A 20,953-nucleotide genomic window follows, 5' to 3' on the forward strand; every position below is an offset into this window, starting at 1 on the left:
GGTGATAGGGCCCCAAGCACTTGGCCCATCTTCTTTGCTTTCCCAGGAGCATTAGCAGGGAATTGGACAGATAGTGCAGCAGCTGGAACTCAGGTGGTGCTCATATGGTTTGCTGGTATCACAAGCAGTGTGAACTGCTACACTGAACCACGGGCTATTGCTTGTAGTCATTCCAAATGTCTGTGGAGCTTCGGGTTCTTTGGGAGATGTGGGCATGTTCCTCTGAGGGATGGGCAAGCACACATTCCCATTTTTGCATCCACTTTCAGAGGGGTATCAACTGTGAGTTAGGGAATTCGTCGGGAGATGACTCTGGGCTTGGGCACATGCCTCATTAATCTGTGGTACTGTCGGCACAAAGGCCAGCAGGGAGTTTGGTTTCCTCTGAGAGTTACTTGGTATTTGCTAAGTTATTTGAGCCCATGAGTTACCTGGTGAAAATATATGGATGTGCCTTCAGAAACATGAGTATTAGTTCAATTTGGCTAAAAGGTGGAAGAAGGGTGCACTGTGTGCTATAAATAGGTTTCCCAAATGCCAAGACTTTTTTAGTTTTTCAAATATAGCATTGGTCTCATCCCAGCTAGTGCTGCCTCGCCCTTGCCTATTCCAAAAATTCTGATATTTCTGCAATGAGAAGAGGGACTCTGGGCTGTGGGCTGCTGGTACTCCATTTGTAGCAACCTTGGGAAGCACAGGAGAGAGACAATGTTTAAGTCTGCTAATGCTGATAGCCATGACTCAAGGGCCATGGCCACAAAGTCCCACAGCTGGCGGTGAAGCAGAATGGGTCTTCAGGTGCTCAGTCAAAGGAGATGGAGTTAGGGGGATACAAGGTGGGAACAAAGAGGGATTATTACATTGTCCTCCTTTTAAAGTTTGTGCCAGGCTCTTAGGAAAGAGGCTACCATGTAACACAAGCCCAGTGGAACTGCAGGGAAAGAGTTAGACATCATCTTACCTTGGTATTAGTAGGTTCTGGATCTAGAGTAGTTAATGAAATGCAAAGTGGGTTTTTATCTTCCCTGCACACTTTCTTGATCCCTCAACCTTGTAACACGTTAGAGATGTGGCTCGGTCCTCAGCAGTTCTATGTCTATTGCCCATGATCTAACTGCTTAGTTTTACATTGATAAACTGGTGAAATAATTGTAGGGATCCCACAGAGTTATTGTGGAAATTAAATAAAATTATACAGGACAGGGATTTAATACAATCCCTGCTGGCAGTAGGCAGTTAATATGTGTTTGTGCTTCTGTAATTATTTGGGCATCTGCTCTTCCCTGTGAGACTGATGATTAACTTCCAAAAGTCAGGATTTGTTCTAATTCATCCTTGTCTTTACCATAGAATTTACACATAATAGACTTTTAGAAATATGTTTTGGAATGAATGAATATACAGGCTTCTTCACAAAGTTCACAGAGAAGTGGAATTAAAAGACAAGTTTATTTTTGGTGCAAACAATTGTACAATCCATGCATAGTCTTTTGATAATGTGCATTTTCTGTGAACTTTTTTGAAGATCCCTTTATGTACATGAATCTCATTTTTTTTCCCACAGCAAACTAGACGTTTTAACTCCACTTTCCACAAACTTTATTTAAGAGGTGGAAAAAGAGGGAGGGTTAGAGAAGGAGCTCCTATCCCCTGGTTTGTTCTTCCATGTGGGATGGCGGGGACCCGACTGTTTGAACCTTTACCACTGCCTCCCACAGTCTGCCTCAGCAGCAAGCTGGGATTGGGAGCTGTGGCTGGCATTCAGGCCACACACTTCAATACAGGACCTGCTGTCTCAACTGTTGGATCAAATGCCCGCTCCAACTTTGCACAAACTTTGTGAAGTTGGCTTATAGTGAATGAAGGGATGAATGGATAAGAGAACGAACAAAACAAAATTGAAAAATAGCAGATGTTTTGAATGGAATTGAGCAGGTGTTTCGGGGCTCTTCTCTGTGCTGGACCCTTCGGTTAGACTGCCCTCCCTCCTCTCTTTGCGTGACTGCTGACCTACGTCACCTTTTAGCTCTCTTGGAGCAACGCAGGGAGTGCTCCCTGCCCCTCACTCACTCCTCCAGTTTCCTCAACAGTTGAGGATGGGTCTGGCCAAAGCTGGGAGTTATGAACTCCGTCCAGGTCCTGTAGACAGATGGCAGGGGGCCAAGGGCTTGAACCACAGTCCCCTGCCTCCCAGGATGTGAGCCATCAGGGAGCTGGAACAGAAGCAGAGGTGGGTCTGGATGCTAGGCTCTCTGATGTGGGGTGCGGGCACCACAGGCAGCACCTCCATCTGCCAGCAGATACATAACAGCTGCATTTCCTGTCTTGATTATTTTTGCTCATGGTGCTTCATATGGTTTTGCATTTTAAAAATGTAATTATATAGTTATTTGGGTTTTTTTTGAGATTTTACCAGTTATTTATTTATTCATTCCTTTATTATAATTTGAAGAGAACAGATTTAATGTAGTTAATAGAAGTCTAAGGTAATAATGATGCTTACCTTGCTCCTTCCCCTTTTCTTTCTTTCATTTGGTAATTTTTGTAACCTTCATCTATATACATCTAAACTATGGCATTAAGCCTTTAGTTATCATGTAAATTAAAGACATTTCAAAAATCTAAAATAAGATTTTTTCAAAATGCATTTGACTTTACATTGCATAATAAACTCTACTATAACAGAGAACTGTTTTGTGGTTTATTTTAATTTAATTTTATTTTATTTCATCAATCCACAGAGAGGCAAATGGGCAGAGCTGGGGTTTAAAATCAGGAACTATGATGACAGTGCCTGCCTGCATTCCAGTTCTAGCTTGGCCATACTTATGTGATAGGATAGTTAGTCTTTCTCATCATATTTTTCACATCTTCAAACTGTGAGTAACAATAGAGCCTTTTTTGCCAATACTGCCCTTTTCAGCCAGGTAACTGGGGCTCCCGTCCTGGTCATGGTGCTTTATAGAGCATGCAGCTCTAACTCTGCTCTGGCTATGTCTCAATCCACAGGCAACAGTCCACATAGCAAAGGAGCTTTGCCTACTCCCCTCTAGCAATTAGCCTATTTTCACAACTGAATGGACTTTCCCCCCTAACCCATCCTGTCAAATGTTTATATCACATGTGTGCACACCTGGAGACCCTATAGTAACCCAGGGTATGCCATGTGCAGAGTGGTTGTGTTGACAAAGCTGGAGGCATGGACCAGCTCAGTAGGTGCAGGCTAAATCAGCACTCCTGGTATGGTGCAGGGGGGTGCAACAGATGGGAATAGAATGAGGTAGGCTGGGACCATCCATCTTTCTGTCACTCCTACACCTGTAAATATTAGAGCTAGGACATTGAACAATCCTTACAGATTTCTGCAAAAGCTAGAAGAGATACTAGATGTAAAAGCATTAGAGAAAGTCCTGATGCGTTACGATGTCTCTATGAATATTAGCTATAATCGCGATTCCAGTTGACTTAGCGCGGGACCTAGTGTTTTTGCAGATTTTTTCCCCCCAAATAACTGAATAAACAAATAATTGAACTGCTAACAACTCACTGGTTGGTATACTGTTTTGGCTCAACTTTGATGAGGAAATCATCCGTATAATTTCTTTGTTTGCTGTAGCTGTGATTGATTTAGAAGTAAGAAATATTGGCTTGATTTCTCCAGCTAACCCTGAAGTGCAAACTGAATTGCAAACCTCCTGTCAGTAACAGAGTCTTAGATGTTAAGTTCACAGAATGCTAATCCTTACAAAGGAGCTGATCTCATTTGCATTGGTAAATTGATGTGTTTTCACAAGAAAATCTCAGTGATTTGCATTTATGTGCTGTCATATGTTCCCAGTTAGCCTCAATCCATCTGCAGTGGCAGTAGGGTTTGCAACAGGGTTTTAGGCTTCAAGACAACACTACCATTATATGGTAACATTGAGGACCAGTATTGTAAGGAGCGTGGCTGGAGAACCAAAAAACTTAGTCCTGGTAGCCAACCAGGTGTCAAGGATCTCATCACTTAAACAACTTTGCCAATCCATGCACAAATCTGGAAGGTTCTGGGACTTTAGAGTCAGAATGGGGAGGGGAATCCCACATCTCCATTTATTTGCTCTGTTGTTTGGGGCTAACTTCTTGTTTCCCTTTGCCCCAGCTTCTTTGTGTGATGGCAAGGAACTGGATGATCGAATGAGAGTATAGCAGTCCCTGCCTAGATTCTGGCAAGACATGTTGCATCCTTTACTATGAAACCATCAAATAGAGGACCATGAAATAGAGTCCCACCTGCTTTGATTTGGTTTTGACAGCATAGTTTTGTTTTTTTTTTTTTTTTAAAGATTTATTTTTATTATTTTTTATTGGAAAGGCGGATATACAGAGAGGAGATACAGAGAGGAAGATCTTCCATCCGATGATTCACTCCCCAAGTGAGCCGCAACGGGTCGATACTATGCCGATCCGAAGCCAGGAGCCTCTTCCGGGTCTCCCACGCGGGTGCAGGTTCCCAAAGCTTTGGGCCGTCCTCAACTGCTTTCCCAGGCCACAGGCAGGGAGCTGGAAGGGAAGCGGGGCTGCCGGGATTAGAACCGGCGCCCATATGGGATCCCGGGCGTGCAAGGCGAGGACTTAACCACTTGCGCCACCGCGCCGGGCCCGACAGCATAGTTTTGTACAGAAGCTACTGAACACACACTATCAAAACAGATAAAATGAAAAAGCATTTCACCAATGCAAAGTGTCCAACATGAGGCAACTTCACAATGATTGATAGCAAGAGAGTGCAGCAACTTACTTTTAAAGGTTTATTGTTATTTTGATTGGAAAGACAGATACAGAGAGGAGGAGAGACAGAGAGGAAGATCTTCCATCCGATGATTCACTTCCAAAGTAGCCTCAATGGCCAGAGCTGAGCCGAAGCCAGGAGCTCAGTGTTTCTTCCGGGTCTCCCATGTGGGTGCAGAGTCCCAAGGCTTTGGGCCGTCCTCAACTTCTTTCCCAGGCCACAAGCAGGGAGTTGGATGAGAAGCAGGGTCACCGGGATTAGAACTGGCGCCCAATGGGATGTTGGTGCATGCAAGGTGAAGACTTTAGCCACTAGGCTACTGCACCGGGCCCAACAAATTACTTTTAAAATGTAGTTCAAATACTCATTTTGCCTAAATTTTATAAAATGCCATTTTGTGAAATTCTGGTTTTTTTTTTTCAGGTATGATAATTGCTGTTTCACCACTAAAAAAAAGGTAGGAAAGCATATGTAAAACATTTTAAGTAGAGCAAAGCAAAATGGCACTTTAAATTTTGATTTCTCCAAACCTCTTTTGGAGACAAACAACAACCACCACCACAACAAAAACAAAACAAAAACGCTCTCTAAGATTGTTTTGAGTCTTGACTACACTGGTATCTGTGGAATTGCTATTCTGGGCACATTCTTTTTTCCAGGGATCATCCCAAGACTCACCTCTTTTGTCCACTGAGGGTGGAATATCCAGGAAAATGTGACTTCTTTTTGTTTTATTTTTCTTTATATGAAAGGTTGTGGTGCAGATAAGGGAACAGCCAGAAAGAGAGAGAGAGAGAGATCCCATATCTGCTGACTCACTTTCCCATCCCTTCAACAGGCAGAACTGGACCAGGGCTGCTTCAGGCCAAAGCTGGGAGCAGAGAACTCAACACAGCTCTTCCATGAGGGCAATAGGGACCCAAGTACTGGAGCCCTCCTCTCTCACCTCCCAGGATGCACAGTAACAGGAAGCTGAGTCTGAACCAGAACTGAGACTTGAACTCAAGCACTGAGATACGAGATGTAGATATTCTAAGTGGGTTTTATCCACCAGACCAGACAGCTACTTTTGGGTATAATTTTAAGAAGTTGAGTGGCCCTAAGGCCCTCAAGATACCACTCCTGGCTCCTGATTTCAGCTTAGTCAAGTGCCTGTTGTGTGCCTTTGGGGCGTGAACCAGCAGATAAGAATTCATTTGTTAATTCTCTCTCTCTCTCTTTCTCTTTCTCCTTCTGCTTCCCCTGATAGAAACCTATCTCACGTGGCTTCTTTTATTATTAGAGACAACTTTGGAAAATGCGAATACCTCTTGGAAAAGGGACCCCAGGGACTAAATCTTAACAATCCTAAAAGAACGTACCATACTTAAGTTCTTGGTGGTCACTTTGTTGGAGATCGTACAGGTGAAGGCAAAAAACAGTGTAGATGATGAAGAGCGAGCAGGTGGAGGAGAAGAGGGTACTGCAAGGGGCAGTCAGGAACCACAAAGAAGCCTCCACTGGCTGCGGCTTTGCATTAGAATCTGGAGCGTTGAAATTTCAGTTCTAGCAATAGACTGAGATTTAAAAAGGGAAAAATCCCTCACTCGAATAGACACGCAGAATGTACCTCCCACATCCACTTAGCAGGGGTTGGCAGCTATTTAGCTAACATGCTCAGTATTGACTTCAGGGTCCATTATGGGCATCAAGGCAACAGCCCGGATTTTTTTTTTTTTTTCTAGTTTGATTTTCAAGATTTTCTTATGGCTTTTAGTATTTTTTTCTGATTCATCTTCATTAAGGATTTTAAAAGCAAGGTCTTTGCTTACACTGGAAGTGCTACTTTTTTGAGCATCATGGTTCCTTGCTAATGGGTTTCTGAATACCATTTTCATTATTTAGTTTTTATAGAACTCTACTTCCTTTATTATTACATTTGCCTTTGTAATATGTACAATCTGTTGGCTACACATTACTGGGCTTTAGATATTTTTCCCGTTTACCGTTAATAAAAAATGGTTTGCTGATTCATTAGCTTTGTAAAATGAATCATCCCCTTTTCATGTGTAATAGAAAACCAGCATGGGATTAGCTCCTGATTATGTTCACTCTTGTGCTCCAGTCTCTTCCCCTGTATGCTAGTGAAGATATGATGGTCCTTTCCCCTAAAGAGGGAACCAGCAGAGTGGCAGGGCTACATGGATTTTATGTATTAAGTAACAGCTAATCCCCTACTTACTAACAGTAGCTTAGTTTTGAACAGTTCGTTGAAGATCTTTACTCATCTTGTTTGAAACCTGAGGGGTTGTTCTAATTATTGTACCATTTTACCAATGTAACCTATGCAAGTTTATGATTAATAAGTGACTTCGGTGTTTTTGGAACTCGGTAGCAGTCTTGGTATTCTTGATTCTTAATTTCTGCATTTCCCCTAAGCATTGTAATCCTCAGGATGCCCATCTCTACTCACCTCCTTTTTCATTTTCTTCACTTTTTGTCTCATCCCAGATCCATTTTATCCATTTCTTACTTTCTTCTATATATAAATCACTATGAAGAAAAGCTATTGGGATATACTTCCAGCCTATTGATTGGAATGTCTATGTCAGTCAAGAGGCTGCGTTCGATACACGCCTCCTACACCTGACTTTTGCGTCTTGCAGTGGGGAGGCAGTAGGGATGGCTCAATTATTGGATTTCCGCTGGCTGCATAGGAGGCCCAGGGTGAGCGCTTACTTTAGCCCCAGCTGGATCATTGTGGAAATACGGAAAGGAAGGGGATGGAGGGGAACTCTGTTTCTCTGCCTCTCAAATTTAAGAAAGATGTGTTATAGATAGTTCCAAGCACAAGCATTATTGGAGGCAATTGTTTAAAAACTTTAGATGACTGCTTTCTTCTCAACGTCAAAGTTGTGTGGGACTTTAGCCGTAATAGTTGGGGGTAGAGGACTGGCTAGAAGGTAAGTAGGGTGTAAAATTGCGTTTCTAGTGAGAAGGCAAAAAGTTTGGTCCTCAGAGGCAAGATAGAACTGATGTCTTCGAGCACGAAGGGTCAGATTAAATTAGCTTTCCAGGTTCCTTCAACCCATTGCAAACTTCAGCCAAAGATAGTCTACACTCAAGACAAGGTCTCTGGCAAGGATGTGGCTCAGAGCACTCCCTATTTCAGCACCGCGGTTTCTACCCTATGGTCACACCACCTGCCGCCATGGTCCTTCTGGTTTTCCTTATCACAGCACCTATTTGGTAGCCACAATAAACTCTTGGTGAGAACATTCACTCCCGAAACCAGCCTTCGTTTGAAATATTTGTTTTATCTAGTTCATTGTAAATTGAATAAGACTGTACAACTCTTTACCTCCTAGTTTCATTATTTTTCTAATGCTGCTGCTTGATGAGGCTTGCTGCAAATAGGAAATTGAGCTTGCAAAGAGAAACTCATTGCAGAGTTAAATATATGCAAACTGAAGGACCATCATGGATGTTGAGGTGACCCCTTTGGTGCTAACTTTCTGTTTTCTTTTAAGGAGTATGGTGAGGCATATATGACAGTTTTTAGCTGAGCCCTTGTTTAGAAAACAAAAAGTATCTGGAGCTTAAGAAATGTCTGAGAAAATGACATTCAAGCAGAGACCTGTAAAAGAAATAAAATTCACTAGGGGGTGGGATTGGGAAGAGTATTTCAGGCAGAAGGAATCACATGTGGGGACAGCATGAGAAAAAGTAGGCAATGAAGACAGAAGCAGGACAAAGGGCCAGGAAAGCCAAGGAAAGACCATCCGATGAGTTTGGGAGGAGGACAGGGACATCTTGAGGCCACGTTGAGGGTTTGTCACTTTCTCCCAAGAGCAATTGGAAGTTATACCAGTTAGAGACAAGGGCAGAAAACAGCAGCTTCTCTACAAATGTCAGCAGACTCGAGTAATTTGCTACACTGGAAGGCTGCCAGAGCAACGCATGCTCATCGAGAAAAGCCAGTGTTAGTACTGCAAGAAGCAGCCCACTCCATGGAGTTGTGGTATTGTTGGAACCCAGAAATGCCTCCCAAAGGACCCTGGTGAGAGGTGGGTAGACCATGGAATTGGGACCCTGGCACTGAAACAGGGAATCACCCCAGGACAGATCCAGGCGCCTTCTCAATTTGCTGTCTGAAGAGCAGTCCCTGGGGAGTACACGTTCCCCTCCTCCTGCCTTCTGCTCTCCTGGCAAAACAGTAGCAGAAGCTAATAGGAAATGCGGTTGACAGACTCCCAGCCACAAGGAGGGAGCGCAGAAGAAAAGGGTGGATGTGGGACTGAGACATAATTATAGAGGGGAAGTCAGCAAAGGGCTGAAAGGAGCAGGGAGCTGAGACTCTGAAGTGCTAAAAGTTTAATGTCATGTTAGTGACAACTGCCCTTCCTCGGTTCACAGGATTGTCTCCATTTCTGAGTAGTATAATTTAGTGAATTTCCAACTGCTCGATTTAAAACCTGCTGATCTTGCATTCCACTTCTGATAGGTACTTAAGAATTATACAGAATGAGGTGATGCAATGATACCACCCATTGAATAGCTTCCCAGCACATTGCAGCGTTTCCTTTAACCTTCACTACAATGCTTGGCACTATTATTATCAACATTTCACGGTGTAGAAGACTGAGGCTGAAGGAAGCAAGCTAGTAACTGCCAGGCTGGTGCTTGATTTAGGGCTGCCTGACTCCAAGCCTGTGCTTCTACTATTCTAACACAGTACACAGCCCAGAATTCTGACAGGTGCAATGACCCAGACCTCCAAATGCAATTTCTTTTCATTTAAAAAAAATTGATTTATGTATTTATCTACCTATCATTTCTATCTGAAAAGCAGAGAGACAGAGAGAGACAAGACAGAGATTGCCTATCTGCTGGTTCACAGTCCTGCTCTGCCTTTTCGGGTCTGTGTTAGCAGGAAGCTGACCCTGGAAACCAGAACTTACGCCATATTTCTGATATGGGGCGTGGAAATCCCAAGTGGCATCTTTTTTTAAAAAAAAATAGCTTAAAATATTGACTCATGCCCTCCAGAAAAATTCTCAAGGGCAGATCACTAAAGGCCAACGTGTGTCTGCCTTCCACACTAAACCATTTTCCCACTGATCATAATGCACTAACGAACATTTTGATTACTAATTGGTTGGTGACAGCTGTGTCATTTTTAAAGAAGACAAATAGGATCAGAGTGGCAAGCAAATCAAATGCAGCAGTTTTTATAGTTGAATGGGCAAAGCCTGGGGGAAAGCCTGACTCTGACAAAATAGCCAGGCAACTGGATTCTGCCTTTCTGAGTGCCAACATCTTCGATCCACAGCTCTGCATACCACAGATGTTCTGCATACCCATCGGTGTTCTCAGTACCACAAATGCAGCCACAGGCATCCCCGACACCGGTGACGACAAGGGCAAGGAGATCCTGCTGACCCAGTTTTAGTCCTCATTTCCCTCTTCTACTCTCTTCATCGTCTCTTTCCTTGGAGGATTCCTGGCTGTTGGTACCAACGAAAGAAACTTCTTCCCCATTCTTTCTACATTTTCTTCTTCATGAAGGCGTTCTTTTTTTTTTCAGTTGAATTTCTATGACTCCTGATTGTTCCAGTGCTCAAATATTTTTTCCTGGTTTGACCTTTCTTTGGAAATAAGCTTGATATTCCTGGTGCTTTTGGGGTGTTAAAATAAATCCTTTTTACTGTCACTCTTGTGCTTTTCTGAGCAATTCTGTTAAATAGTGGTGGCCTCTTTTTTTTTTTTTCATTTTTCTGTTAGTTCTCATCAGTGCTGTCTCAGTCTTGCGTTTCCACTCTTTTTGAGATATGTAATTCTGGATTTAGACACCTGAGCCAACCTTGGATGTGAATCGTGGTCCTCAGCCTGGGTGAGCAGGAGTTTCTCCAGTTCTTTCACTCTCTGCCTTTGCTTAGCTAGAATCCAATTTCTCTCTTCTTCCAACATTTTCTTTTCCTTGAGTGACCTCTTATTGGCTTTTTCTCGTGCCTTGGAAGATACCACGGGCGCAGGGAGGCTGCGATGACAAGGTGTGGACTTAGTACTGGCACTTCTCGCTGGTGACTCATGTCTTGGAGACAGAGAAGACCAACAAGTTTCTTCGACATCTTCTTCATCTGTTGTGATGTCTGCCAACATCTCCTCTCTGTTAGTAAGCTTAGAGGATGTGTGAGCATCAAACGGTTGGAATGCGGGGCACTTGGGATCCGAGGGGTACTTCTGGTATCTCTCAAGGAAATCTTCAAAATCAGACAGCTGGCTCCTGACCTGATGCTTGTACTTGACAGTCTGTTCTGGAAACCTGGGGCTCCTCCAGCGTCTGGGGGCTGCCTTCTGAGGGGATGAAGTCGGGAAGAGCTCTGGGGCTCCCACCTGTGCACCCATGTCCCTCTTCAGGGGGCTGGTAGCTGAACTATAAACCAGTGGAGGTACCGGTCTGGCTTTAAATCTGTTTGTTTTCTTTTTAGACATCCAAGAGTCTCTGAGTCGCTTTTCTCGGGCTGCCCGCTTCTGTTCCTCTCTCACAATAAACTTGAAAGGCTTTTGTGAAGCCAGAAGCGATTCCATGTTTTTCTCCTTCGCGATCCTCCTCCTTTCTTCCTTCTGCTTGACCATCTTATGATAAAGGGGAAGCAAGATATGTGCGGGAACCGGAGTGGCTCGGAATTTCTTCTTACACTCGGGATCTTCTTCTGGCTGTTGGAGCAGTTTAGCTACCATTTCCAGGTTTGCTTTCATGTCTTCTCTTCTCTTCTCTTCTCGGATCGTCATTTGAAAAGGCTCAGGTTTTGTAAGCCTTGGCACCCATTTTTGACGGGCTCTTTTTGGTTTTTCAACTGTTTGGTGGTGGACATCTTCAGCCCGCATGTGATCTCTTAGATAGAATGTATTCCACATGTTGCGGATGAGGTCCTTAGCGCAGGGCATCACTCCTGTTTGGGCAGGCTGCTGTTTCACGGGATTGGACCAGTCCTCCTCAGAGGAGAATACACAGGAGGAAGAAGACCAGCCTAGGTCGGGATCTGAAAGCCACGTCATTATGGAGTAATGGCAGTTCTTTTCCCATACAGATCTGGAACCATCTTTTCGGATGATCACTGGCCAAACTTCTTTCAGAGGTAACTGATTGTGATGTATTTCCTGTAATTTCGCCATAGTTTCTGCGTGGGCAGCCTTCAGCTCTTCTAACTTCCTGAAATACTCTCGATTGGAGAGGTAAGTGATGATAAAGTTGCTCAAGTCCTCATAGTTTCGACGACCACCCACCACAGGCAAGATGGTATGAAGATTAGCCAACGCCCACACAGGCTGAGCCACTGCCTCCTCCCTTTGGCCCCTCAACTCCGCCTCCAGGGTGTCTGAGCATTGGCACTGGGCGACCCGCGCTCCGGGGTTGGGATTCAACGGGAGCTGGAGCCCGGTGGCAGCCATCACCTGCCTCCGAAGCCTGTCGCTGTCCCGTGGCACCTGCGCTGTCCCGTGGCAGGTGAGCGGGCGCTCCCCTCCCCCCACCGCGACAAGGGGGCTCTTGGCTTCCCGGCAGCATCTCAAATGTTGTGTTTGCTCAAGATTAATCAGTTTCTTACCTGCGAAGAGGTTCCTGGTGAGAATTTAGCGTTGATACACAGTAGTCAGGGTCTTTTACCTCTTCAACTTTCCTTAAAATTGATAGAGAAAAAAAAATTTTAATTATTATTGTAGGGTAGATGTTATCACTTTTTTTTTTTAAAGATTTATTTTATTTTTATTGGAAAGACGGATATACAGAGAGGAGAGACAGAGAGGAAGGTCTTCTGTCAGATGATTCGCTCCCCAAGTGAGCGCAACGGCCGTCTTAGACTGCTTTCCCGGGGCTACAGGAAGGGAGCTGGATGGGAAGTGGGGCTGCTGGGATTAGAACTGGCGCCCATATGGGATCCCGGGCGTGCAAGGCGAGGACCTGCGCCACTGCGCCAGGCCCGATGTTATCACTTTTACCTGCAAATGGTAGCATTGCTTTCTCGGAAGAAAAGGTCTAAGAACTGGGCCCCACTTCATTCTTAGCGGTTGGTTTCGAGCAGGCTTTTCATTGAGGATGCACAGTGTGTTTACCAGGTGTGGACCAGTGTGAAATGTTATGGAGATAATTTAATGAGGCCGCAGCAACCAGAAATGAAATGGATTCTTTTGGAATAAGAGCTGAAATTCCTTCTTTGTATCTATCTGACCCTTGTTTGAAGTTAATAGCAATGCAGAAGCTCGGTGGTATTTACAGCTGACTTAAACGTGAAGTAAATCCATGAAATCCCACAGTTCAGATGAGAAACACCATGCACGCATTAGAAAGAGCTATTTTCAAACCCAGCGCAGAATGTGTTTTGGAGAAGCAGACCAGTTGGTTGGTGCTATTGTCAGGATTTTTAGAACCTGAGTGACTTGGTGTCTCTGTGGAAAACCTGTTGAAAAGGCGATAGTTCTGCAGACAAACAGCTTCAGCTGATCTGGGAACAGTAAGTTCATCTTGAATATGCTAAATAATGAGGTCTTTATGAAATATGAATGATGCAAGCAGACCTTGACTGTTCTGCTTAAAAATGTGTTGTACTTTCTCCCAAGTTAGATTCCTATGTTACTTCAGCATTAGTTTGTTGGATTTCAAAACAATCGTATTAGAAACCAAGGTCTCTAATGGAATCAGCCGTGCATGAATATTCTCCTGTAAGTATTGAGTTGCATTCAGCATTTTAAAAAAATGAATTGTAAAAAATAAATCTTTAAAAAATAAAAAAAAAGAAAAAAATGAATTGTATATTTGAGTAACAGAGACAAGGAAAGAGAAGCATACATACATGGATATATATATATGAATGAGATATACATGGGTTATATATCTGAGAGAGAGAGTGCACCCCCCCCCCCATAGCTGATTCACTCCTGAAGTGTTAGCAATATCCTGCAAGACCAAAACTCCTAGCCAGGAATTAACTCAGGTTTCATGCAGGAGTGGCAGGGACCCCAGGGACCATTAGTAGTGCCCCCAGGTCTGCATCAACAGGAAGTTGAGCCCGGAAGCAGAGGTAGAAACTGAACCAGGCACTGCAATGTGTGGGATGAGTGTCTTCACTCAAGGCTCTTGTCAGAGTATCTATCATTCCTAAGATTCCTTTTCTCACTTCTTTCACCATCAGCAATTTCAGATGTTGTGATCTTCCTGACATTAATTCCTAAAGCATTTATTAGACTCTGAAACAAATTTCAAAGAAGCAGTATTATCAGGAAAATAGTAATCTGTCTGAAATTTGATTCCTTTTGTATTGCATGTAATCAGTCAAGATGAAGACAGCCCATTGTTCACACTTTTGATAACTTTTTTTGGCTGCTGCTGTGTGGATATTTAGGTGGAAGGAAGTTGTGGCAGATCTCAACTGTTCTTGGTTATTATTACCTATTTTTAGAAAAGATTTTATTTATTTATTTCAGAGACACAACTAACGTTTTGTCATACAGTAGTACCACTTTTTTCTTTTTTTAAAAAAGATTTATTTTTATTGGAGAGTCAGATTTACAGAGAGAAAAAGAGACAGAGAGAAATATCTTCCATCTGTTGGGGCACTTTCCAAGTGGCCTCAAGAGCTGGAACCGAGCCAATCCAAACCCAGGAGTCGGGAGCTTCTTCCAGGTGTTCCAAATGGGTGCAGGGTCCCGAGGCTTTGGGCCAACCTCTGCTGCTTTCCCAGGCCACAGACAGGAGCTGGATGGGGAGGGCATGAACTTGCACCCCTATATGATCCCAGCATGTGCAAAGTGAGTGCTCTAGTCACTAGGCTACCACATTGGGCCTGCATCATTTTCTTCATAAAGGTTTTTGATTTTCTTTTTTATTTCTTCAGAGATACATGGGTCATTCAGCAGCATGTTGTTGTAAATCTATTTTTCTGTCTGTTGTTGATTTTGTTTTATGGCTTGTCATCTGGGAAGGATGTAACTGTGTCGTAGAGACGATCACATAGAGATGTGAAGATACAATGCAGTGTGCTTTGTAGAAAAGCACAATCAAAGATGGACTTCAAATGAAACCATTGGGAGTATATTGACAATAGGATGCTGGAATCTCTGCCATTGTCCATGTCTACAATGTCAGGGTACACTTAAATAGCAGAATTATGACTTATGCCTGATTGTGAAGGATTATACTGCTGTAATTATATGAGGGAAATTCAGGGGGAGGTGGGGGCAGAGACTTGAGGAGGAGGGAAGGGAAATCCTGGAGCCTAGAGAACTATATCAGGGAAAAACAAACAAACAAACAAATAAATAAAAATTTTAGAAGAAAACACATACACAAAAATGTGCCTACTTTTGTTTCCATAAGGGGCAGAGAGAAAGCTCTTTTGGATGTTAGTTTAGGAGTTCTGTAGATAACCTGTATAGCAATCATTTATCAAGTGAATAATTGGCAGATGTGTCTTCCCATTGTGTAAATTGCCTATTTACTTCGTTGATGGTATATTTTGATGCACAACCACATTTGATGTTGTGTATAATTCTTTTGATACACTGCTTCATTCAGTTTGCTAATACTTGTGTTGAGAATTTTATGTCTGTGAATAATAGACATTGGTCTGTGAGTTTCCCCTTTTTATTCTCTCCTCTTCCACTTTCTAGAAGATCCTGTGTGGAATCTCTACAAGCATACTTTTTATATGCCTTGTAGAATGATCCATTGAAACTCTCTGGGCTCGGAGATTCCTTTTGCAGAAGATTTTTCAGCTTCAAGTTCAGTCATTTGGATGTTTTTAGAACCGTCAGTTTTGTTTCATCTTACTTATGCTTGTGATATTTGAGAAATTCATTCATTTTCTCTGTTTGTCAATTTATGCACATAAACCTTACAGTGTTTTCTTATTTTTTGTTCTTCTTTTTAAAGCTATGATGAGGTGCACCTACAATTAGTTATGTTAACCATTTAATAGCATTTAATGCATTACAAATGTATCAACACTCTCCAGGTCCAAAACATTTTTATCATTTCAAAAAAAAACAAAACAACAGAAAAAACCCTTACACCCATTAGGCAGGTCGATTGAGATCATTTCCCTGCTTTTCAGTTGACTTTTTGCTATTTTGTAATAAAATATCATATATTCCACTTACTAAGTTTTTGCTAGATATATATATATATGATTTGTGAATATTTTCCTTAATTCCGTGAGTCACCTTTTTAAATCTCTTGATATTGTTCTTTGAAGCACAAAATCTTTTTTAAATTCTAGCTGGGTCCAATTTATCTAGTTTTCCTTTTGTTGCTTGAACAGTTAAGCAACTACTTCCAAACTTAATGTTACTAAGGTCACCACTCTTCTTGTCATGGGTTTTACCTTTTTTAAAAACTGATTTACTTATTTGAAAGGCAGAGTTGCACAGAGAGAAGGAGAAAGAGAGAGATTTTTCCTCTGTTTGTTCACTTTCTGAACAGCCCCCAATGGCAAAACTGGACCACAGTGACGAAGCCCACAGCCTGGAGCTTCTTCCAGGACTCCCACATGGGTGCAGGACCACTTGGGCATCCTCCACTGCTTCTGTCAGGCACATTAGCAGGGAGTTGGGTCAGAAGTAGAGCAGCCTAGATTGGTGTCCATATAGGGTGTTGTCTTTGTACAAGATCAATCTTTCAGAATATAATCTGAGCTGAAAAGAGTCATACCTTAGATTTGGGAAGAATGATCAACTTTTAAAAGAAGACTTATTTTTATTGTAAAGACAGCTCTATAGAGAGGAGATAACAGAAAGATTTTTCATCCAATGATTCATTGCTCAAGTGGCCACAATAGCTGGAGCAGAGCCGATCCAAAGTCAGAAGCCAAGAGCTACTTCCAAATCTTCTATTTGGGTGCAAGACACCAAGGCTTTGGGACAGCCTCCACTGCTTTCCCAGGCCACAAGCAGGGAGCTAGATGGGCAGCAGAACTGCCAGGACCTGAACAGGCGCCCACAGGGGATCTCAGTGCATGCAAAGTGAGGATTTAGCCACTAGGCCATTGTGTTGGGCTCAGATTAATCAACTTTGCTGGAATTTTCCTGGCTCTGCTAAGCCTTTTGATCTTCTCTAATTCCTAGACAGTTATAACTTCCAACTGACAGATGAAGAAACTGAAATGTAGGGCAAAAAAATTCACATCACTGGAAAAAGTAAGAACAGATACAAGCTTCTAGAGTCTACCTACCTGGGCTTCCATATTTGCCTCAATCTCGCAGCCTCTTCCTGACGGACCCTTAACGCGTTTTAGAGTGGGCAAGACCCAATTCATAATAGATTCATATTAGATTTGCCTGTCACATAATATATTTGCCACAACTGAGTTGTCCTGAGTACGTCCTGGCAAGCATGTGTTAGGTTTATAGTAAAGAATGTCCACCTTTTATTAACTGTCCTTTAAGATATGTTAGCAACTGTCACACCTGTATTATAACAAAGACGCCCTAAAGAAATTCATTGGAGGGTGGCAACAGTCTTTGAAGAACAGCTAGTTATAATTGAGGAGTCTGAACACATTTCAGAGTTGTATGTTTAATATGAAGCATTGTTAATTGCACTATAATTACAGTATTTTAGAATGCCATGCTAAGTGTTTAATCCTTTTCAGGTTTGCCCTCCAATCAGTGGTCTGCCTTCATTTTCCAGATTGATGAAATGTGCTTCCAAGATGAGAATAGGTAACAAGATTGTGTCTGTGTATCTAATCAGCTGGGAAAGCTATAAAATGAATCTTTCCTCTGTGGAATTTCTATTTAATCATAGCTATGTTCTCTTTATGAATTAGTGTTGATTAATTAGTTGTTGGATCAGGAAAACAGTAAGAGCATTTATTTAGCCAGATAAGTTTTGCTGGAGTCATTATTTGGATCTGATTGAGTTGATAGGGATATTTGCATTACCTTAGCACACAGACCCACTTAATCTCATTCATACTGTTAATTATATACTTGGAGAGTTACTGCTCTTATTTATGGTGCTTCCTATGAAGGTGTGTGTACATGTAGAGATGCTGTGGTTCCTCTCTTTCACTGGTCTCTACCCTTTTCCAGTTGCAAAATGCATCTCCACTCCCAGACACCCAATAGAGGACTTCCCAGTGATTCTGATGACATCCACTGCAGGGAAGGAAAGTCAGCTTGGTTTTAAAGGGTAGTTGACCTGCCGTTGAGGTAAGGTCTTACAGATGTTATTTTCTTCCTTCATGTATTTGCAATCTGCTTGTTCAGTGTCTGCAGCTTTCCTTCCTTGATTTACCTCCCGCAAGCTGTTATATAGCCTTCACGACCAGGTTTACAATCCCATTCTTCAAAGAAGCACAGCCTGGTTCTTGTAGAGTGAGTTCATCATTGCCTCCTGTATTTCACGGCTGCATCTGAATATTAATACCCTCACAGCTCCATCATCCTTACAGCTGCTGTAGCTGAAGTGTGATACCCTCACCCTATCATGTTTTTTGCATCCATCTTTTGACATGCTTGTTTTAATTAATAGGCTACTTTGAGAGTAAGGATCACACTGCCCATGTACTCATCTTTCTTATTATCCAGGTATCATCATGGCTGCTGCAGGTTAAATGCTTCGTAATTTCTCAGTGTTGAAGGAAGAACTGTTGAGCTATAACTTGCTTATCACAAATTCATCTCTTTGAAGTGTATAGATGGTTTCTAGCACATGCAAAAAGAGTTGTGCAACCATTGACTCTAATTTCAGAATTTTTTTTTGAAAAAAAGATTTATTGGAAAGGCATATTTACAGAGAGAAGAAGAGAAAGAGAGGGAAAGATCTTCCATCCACTGATTTATTTCCCAAATGGCTGCAATAGCCAGAGCTGAGCCCACCCGAACCCTGGAGCTTCTTCTGGGTCTCCCATGTGGGTGCAGGTCCCATCCTCCACTGCTTTCCCATGGCATAAGCAGGGAGCTGGATGGGAAGTGGAGAAGCCAGGATATGAGCCTGTGGAATGTCGACACTTGAAGATGGAAGGTTAACTTACTGAGCCACGGCCCCAGCCACAGAATATTTTTGGTACCCCAAATAAACCCTATACCCATTAACAGTTGTTTTTTCCTCTCATAGCAAGTACTAATTGAATTTATAACTCTTTGGATTTTATTGTTCTAAATGTTTCACATATCTATGACTTCTTTCTGTTAGCATAATATTTTCCGAGTTGCCCACAATGTAGTGTGTCTGACTACCTCATTCCGGTCAAGTAGTATTCCACTGTATGGATACATTATATTTTGCCTAGCCATTTACCAACTGATGGACTTCTGATGATTATAAGTAATATAGTTATGAACATCCATATGCAAGTTTGGATTTTTGTTACTACAATAATATACTTGGGGCTGCTAACTTTACAACAAGAAAATGCTGATGAAACTTGCAGGTTTGATGGTTTGAGTTCAAGTCTAGATGGCCCCGTGGGCTTGGGTTTCAGCAAGATAGTGATTGGCAGACTGAGTGAGCCAGGAGTCAGAGCCAGTGGAGCCAACTCAGGATTTTACAGCAACCTTTTCTTGCAAGAACTACTTCTTGTGCCACACCTGCAATAGCCTCAGGACCTCCCACTAGGCCCCGCCTCTTTACTTCCACTTATATCCAATAGTACCACCCATGGTTCATTCAGCATGCAAGCTAAAATTCAAAGCACACCACCAGAATAATTCGAAAAGTTTATAGAAAGTCAAATGGAAGCATGCATTTATTTTGGTACAAAAAAAAAATGTCTTTAAAGAAAGAGGAGGAAATCCATGCTCAGCCTTTTTATTTATTTTTTTTTTCAAAATAAGTGTTTTCCATGAACATTCTGAAGATCTCTCAGTAGAATACTGAGTCACATGATACCTTTATGTTTTGCTTTTAGAGTTCTTGCTAATCTATTTTCTGTTTTAAAACGATTTAGTTTTATTTATTTGAAAGAATTATTGGGGGAGAGGAAAAGATGAGAAAGAAAGATTTTTCCCTATGCTGGTTCACTCCCTAAATGGCCATAAGGACCAAGAAGAGCCAGTAACTTCTTTGAATTTGCCGTGGGGGTGCCGGGCTCAAGCACTTGGCCATTGTCTGTTGCTTTCCCAGGCGCATCAGCAGAAAATGGAATCAGAAGTAGAGCAGCCTGGATTTAAACAGGTTCCCAGATGGGATACCAGTATTGTAGAGGGTGACACCACCTCTGTATCACCAGTTCCCCAAATTATAGTTAGTTATCTGTTTTCAAACCTAGCATATGGATAGCAAGTGAATGAAATAAAGCGAGGATGAAGCTGTCTCTTGGAGAATCAAATACTTTTCTTTTAAAAATATTAACTTAATTTAATTGAAAGCCAGGGTAATATCTCAGTCTGCTGATTCACTTAAATTCCTGAAACAGTTGGGCTAAAGTCAGATGCCAGGAAGCTTTGTAGCAGAAGATGGACACTTATTTTAAAATTATAAAATACAAAATTTACAAAATAAATTGGAAAAATGTATGAAAAAGTAAGAATGAATTTATGATATTCTTCACTTTAAAATACTGCCTTTAGGGACAGCATTGTGGCACAGCAAGGTTAGCTGCTTCCCGTAATGCTGGTATCCCACGTGGGCACCAGGTTCAGTCCCAGCTGTTCCACTTCTGATTGAGCTGCCTGCTGATGCACTTGTGGAAGATGGCCCAAGTGCTTGGGCTCCTGTACCCACGTGTGAGACCAAGATGCAATTCCTAGCTTTGGCCCGGCTTAGCTTAACCGTTGCCATCATCTGGGGAGTAAACCAGCAGATGGAAGATCTTTTTGTCTCTTCTCTCTTCCTCTAAGTCTGCCTTCCAAATAAATCGTAAGTAGATCTTCTGAAAAAGATAACAGTTTTAATTACCCAGTTTTAAAAGTTTAATATTTTTATTTATTTGAAAGACAGAATGACAGAGGAAGAGAGAGGGGAAACAGAATGATCTTCCATCTACTGGTTCACTTCCCAAACCTCTGCAATAGCTAAGCCTGAGCCAGGAACTCATCTCTTCTCCCATGGGTGCGGGTCAGAGGTGTAAGTCCTTGCCATATCAGCTGCTGCTTGGGCAGGAAACGGAAGCAGCTGCAGCACAGTTGAGACTCCAGCTAGCACTCCAGGAGCAGCTTAACCCACCGTGTCAAAATGCTAAGCCCCTTCATAGGCTGAGTTAT

At 42.3% G+C, this 20,953-nt stretch overlaps 1 protein-coding gene across 1 annotated transcript; it reads right to left on the minus strand.

The window, feature by feature from the left end:
- Positions 1-10,348: 10,348 nt before the first annotated feature.
- LOC121163961 (protein FAM161A-like) lies at positions 10,349-12,227 on the minus strand. The gene has a single exon (XM_040991767.1). The coding sequence runs from the start codon at positions 12,203-12,205 to the stop codon at positions 10,541-10,543; it is 1,665 nt and encodes a 554-aa protein (XP_040847701.1). The 5' UTR covers positions 12,206-12,227; the 3' UTR covers positions 10,349-10,540.
- Positions 12,228-20,953: the final 8,726 nt, after the last annotated feature.

The sequence above is a fragment of the Ochotona curzoniae genome, unplaced genomic scaffold (genome assembly GCF_017591425.1).
Source record: "Ochotona curzoniae isolate NIBS_2020 unplaced genomic scaffold, NIBS_Ocur_1.0 contig_66, whole genome shotgun sequence".
NCBI lineage: Eukaryota > Metazoa > Chordata > Mammalia > Lagomorpha > Ochotonidae > Ochotona > Ochotona curzoniae.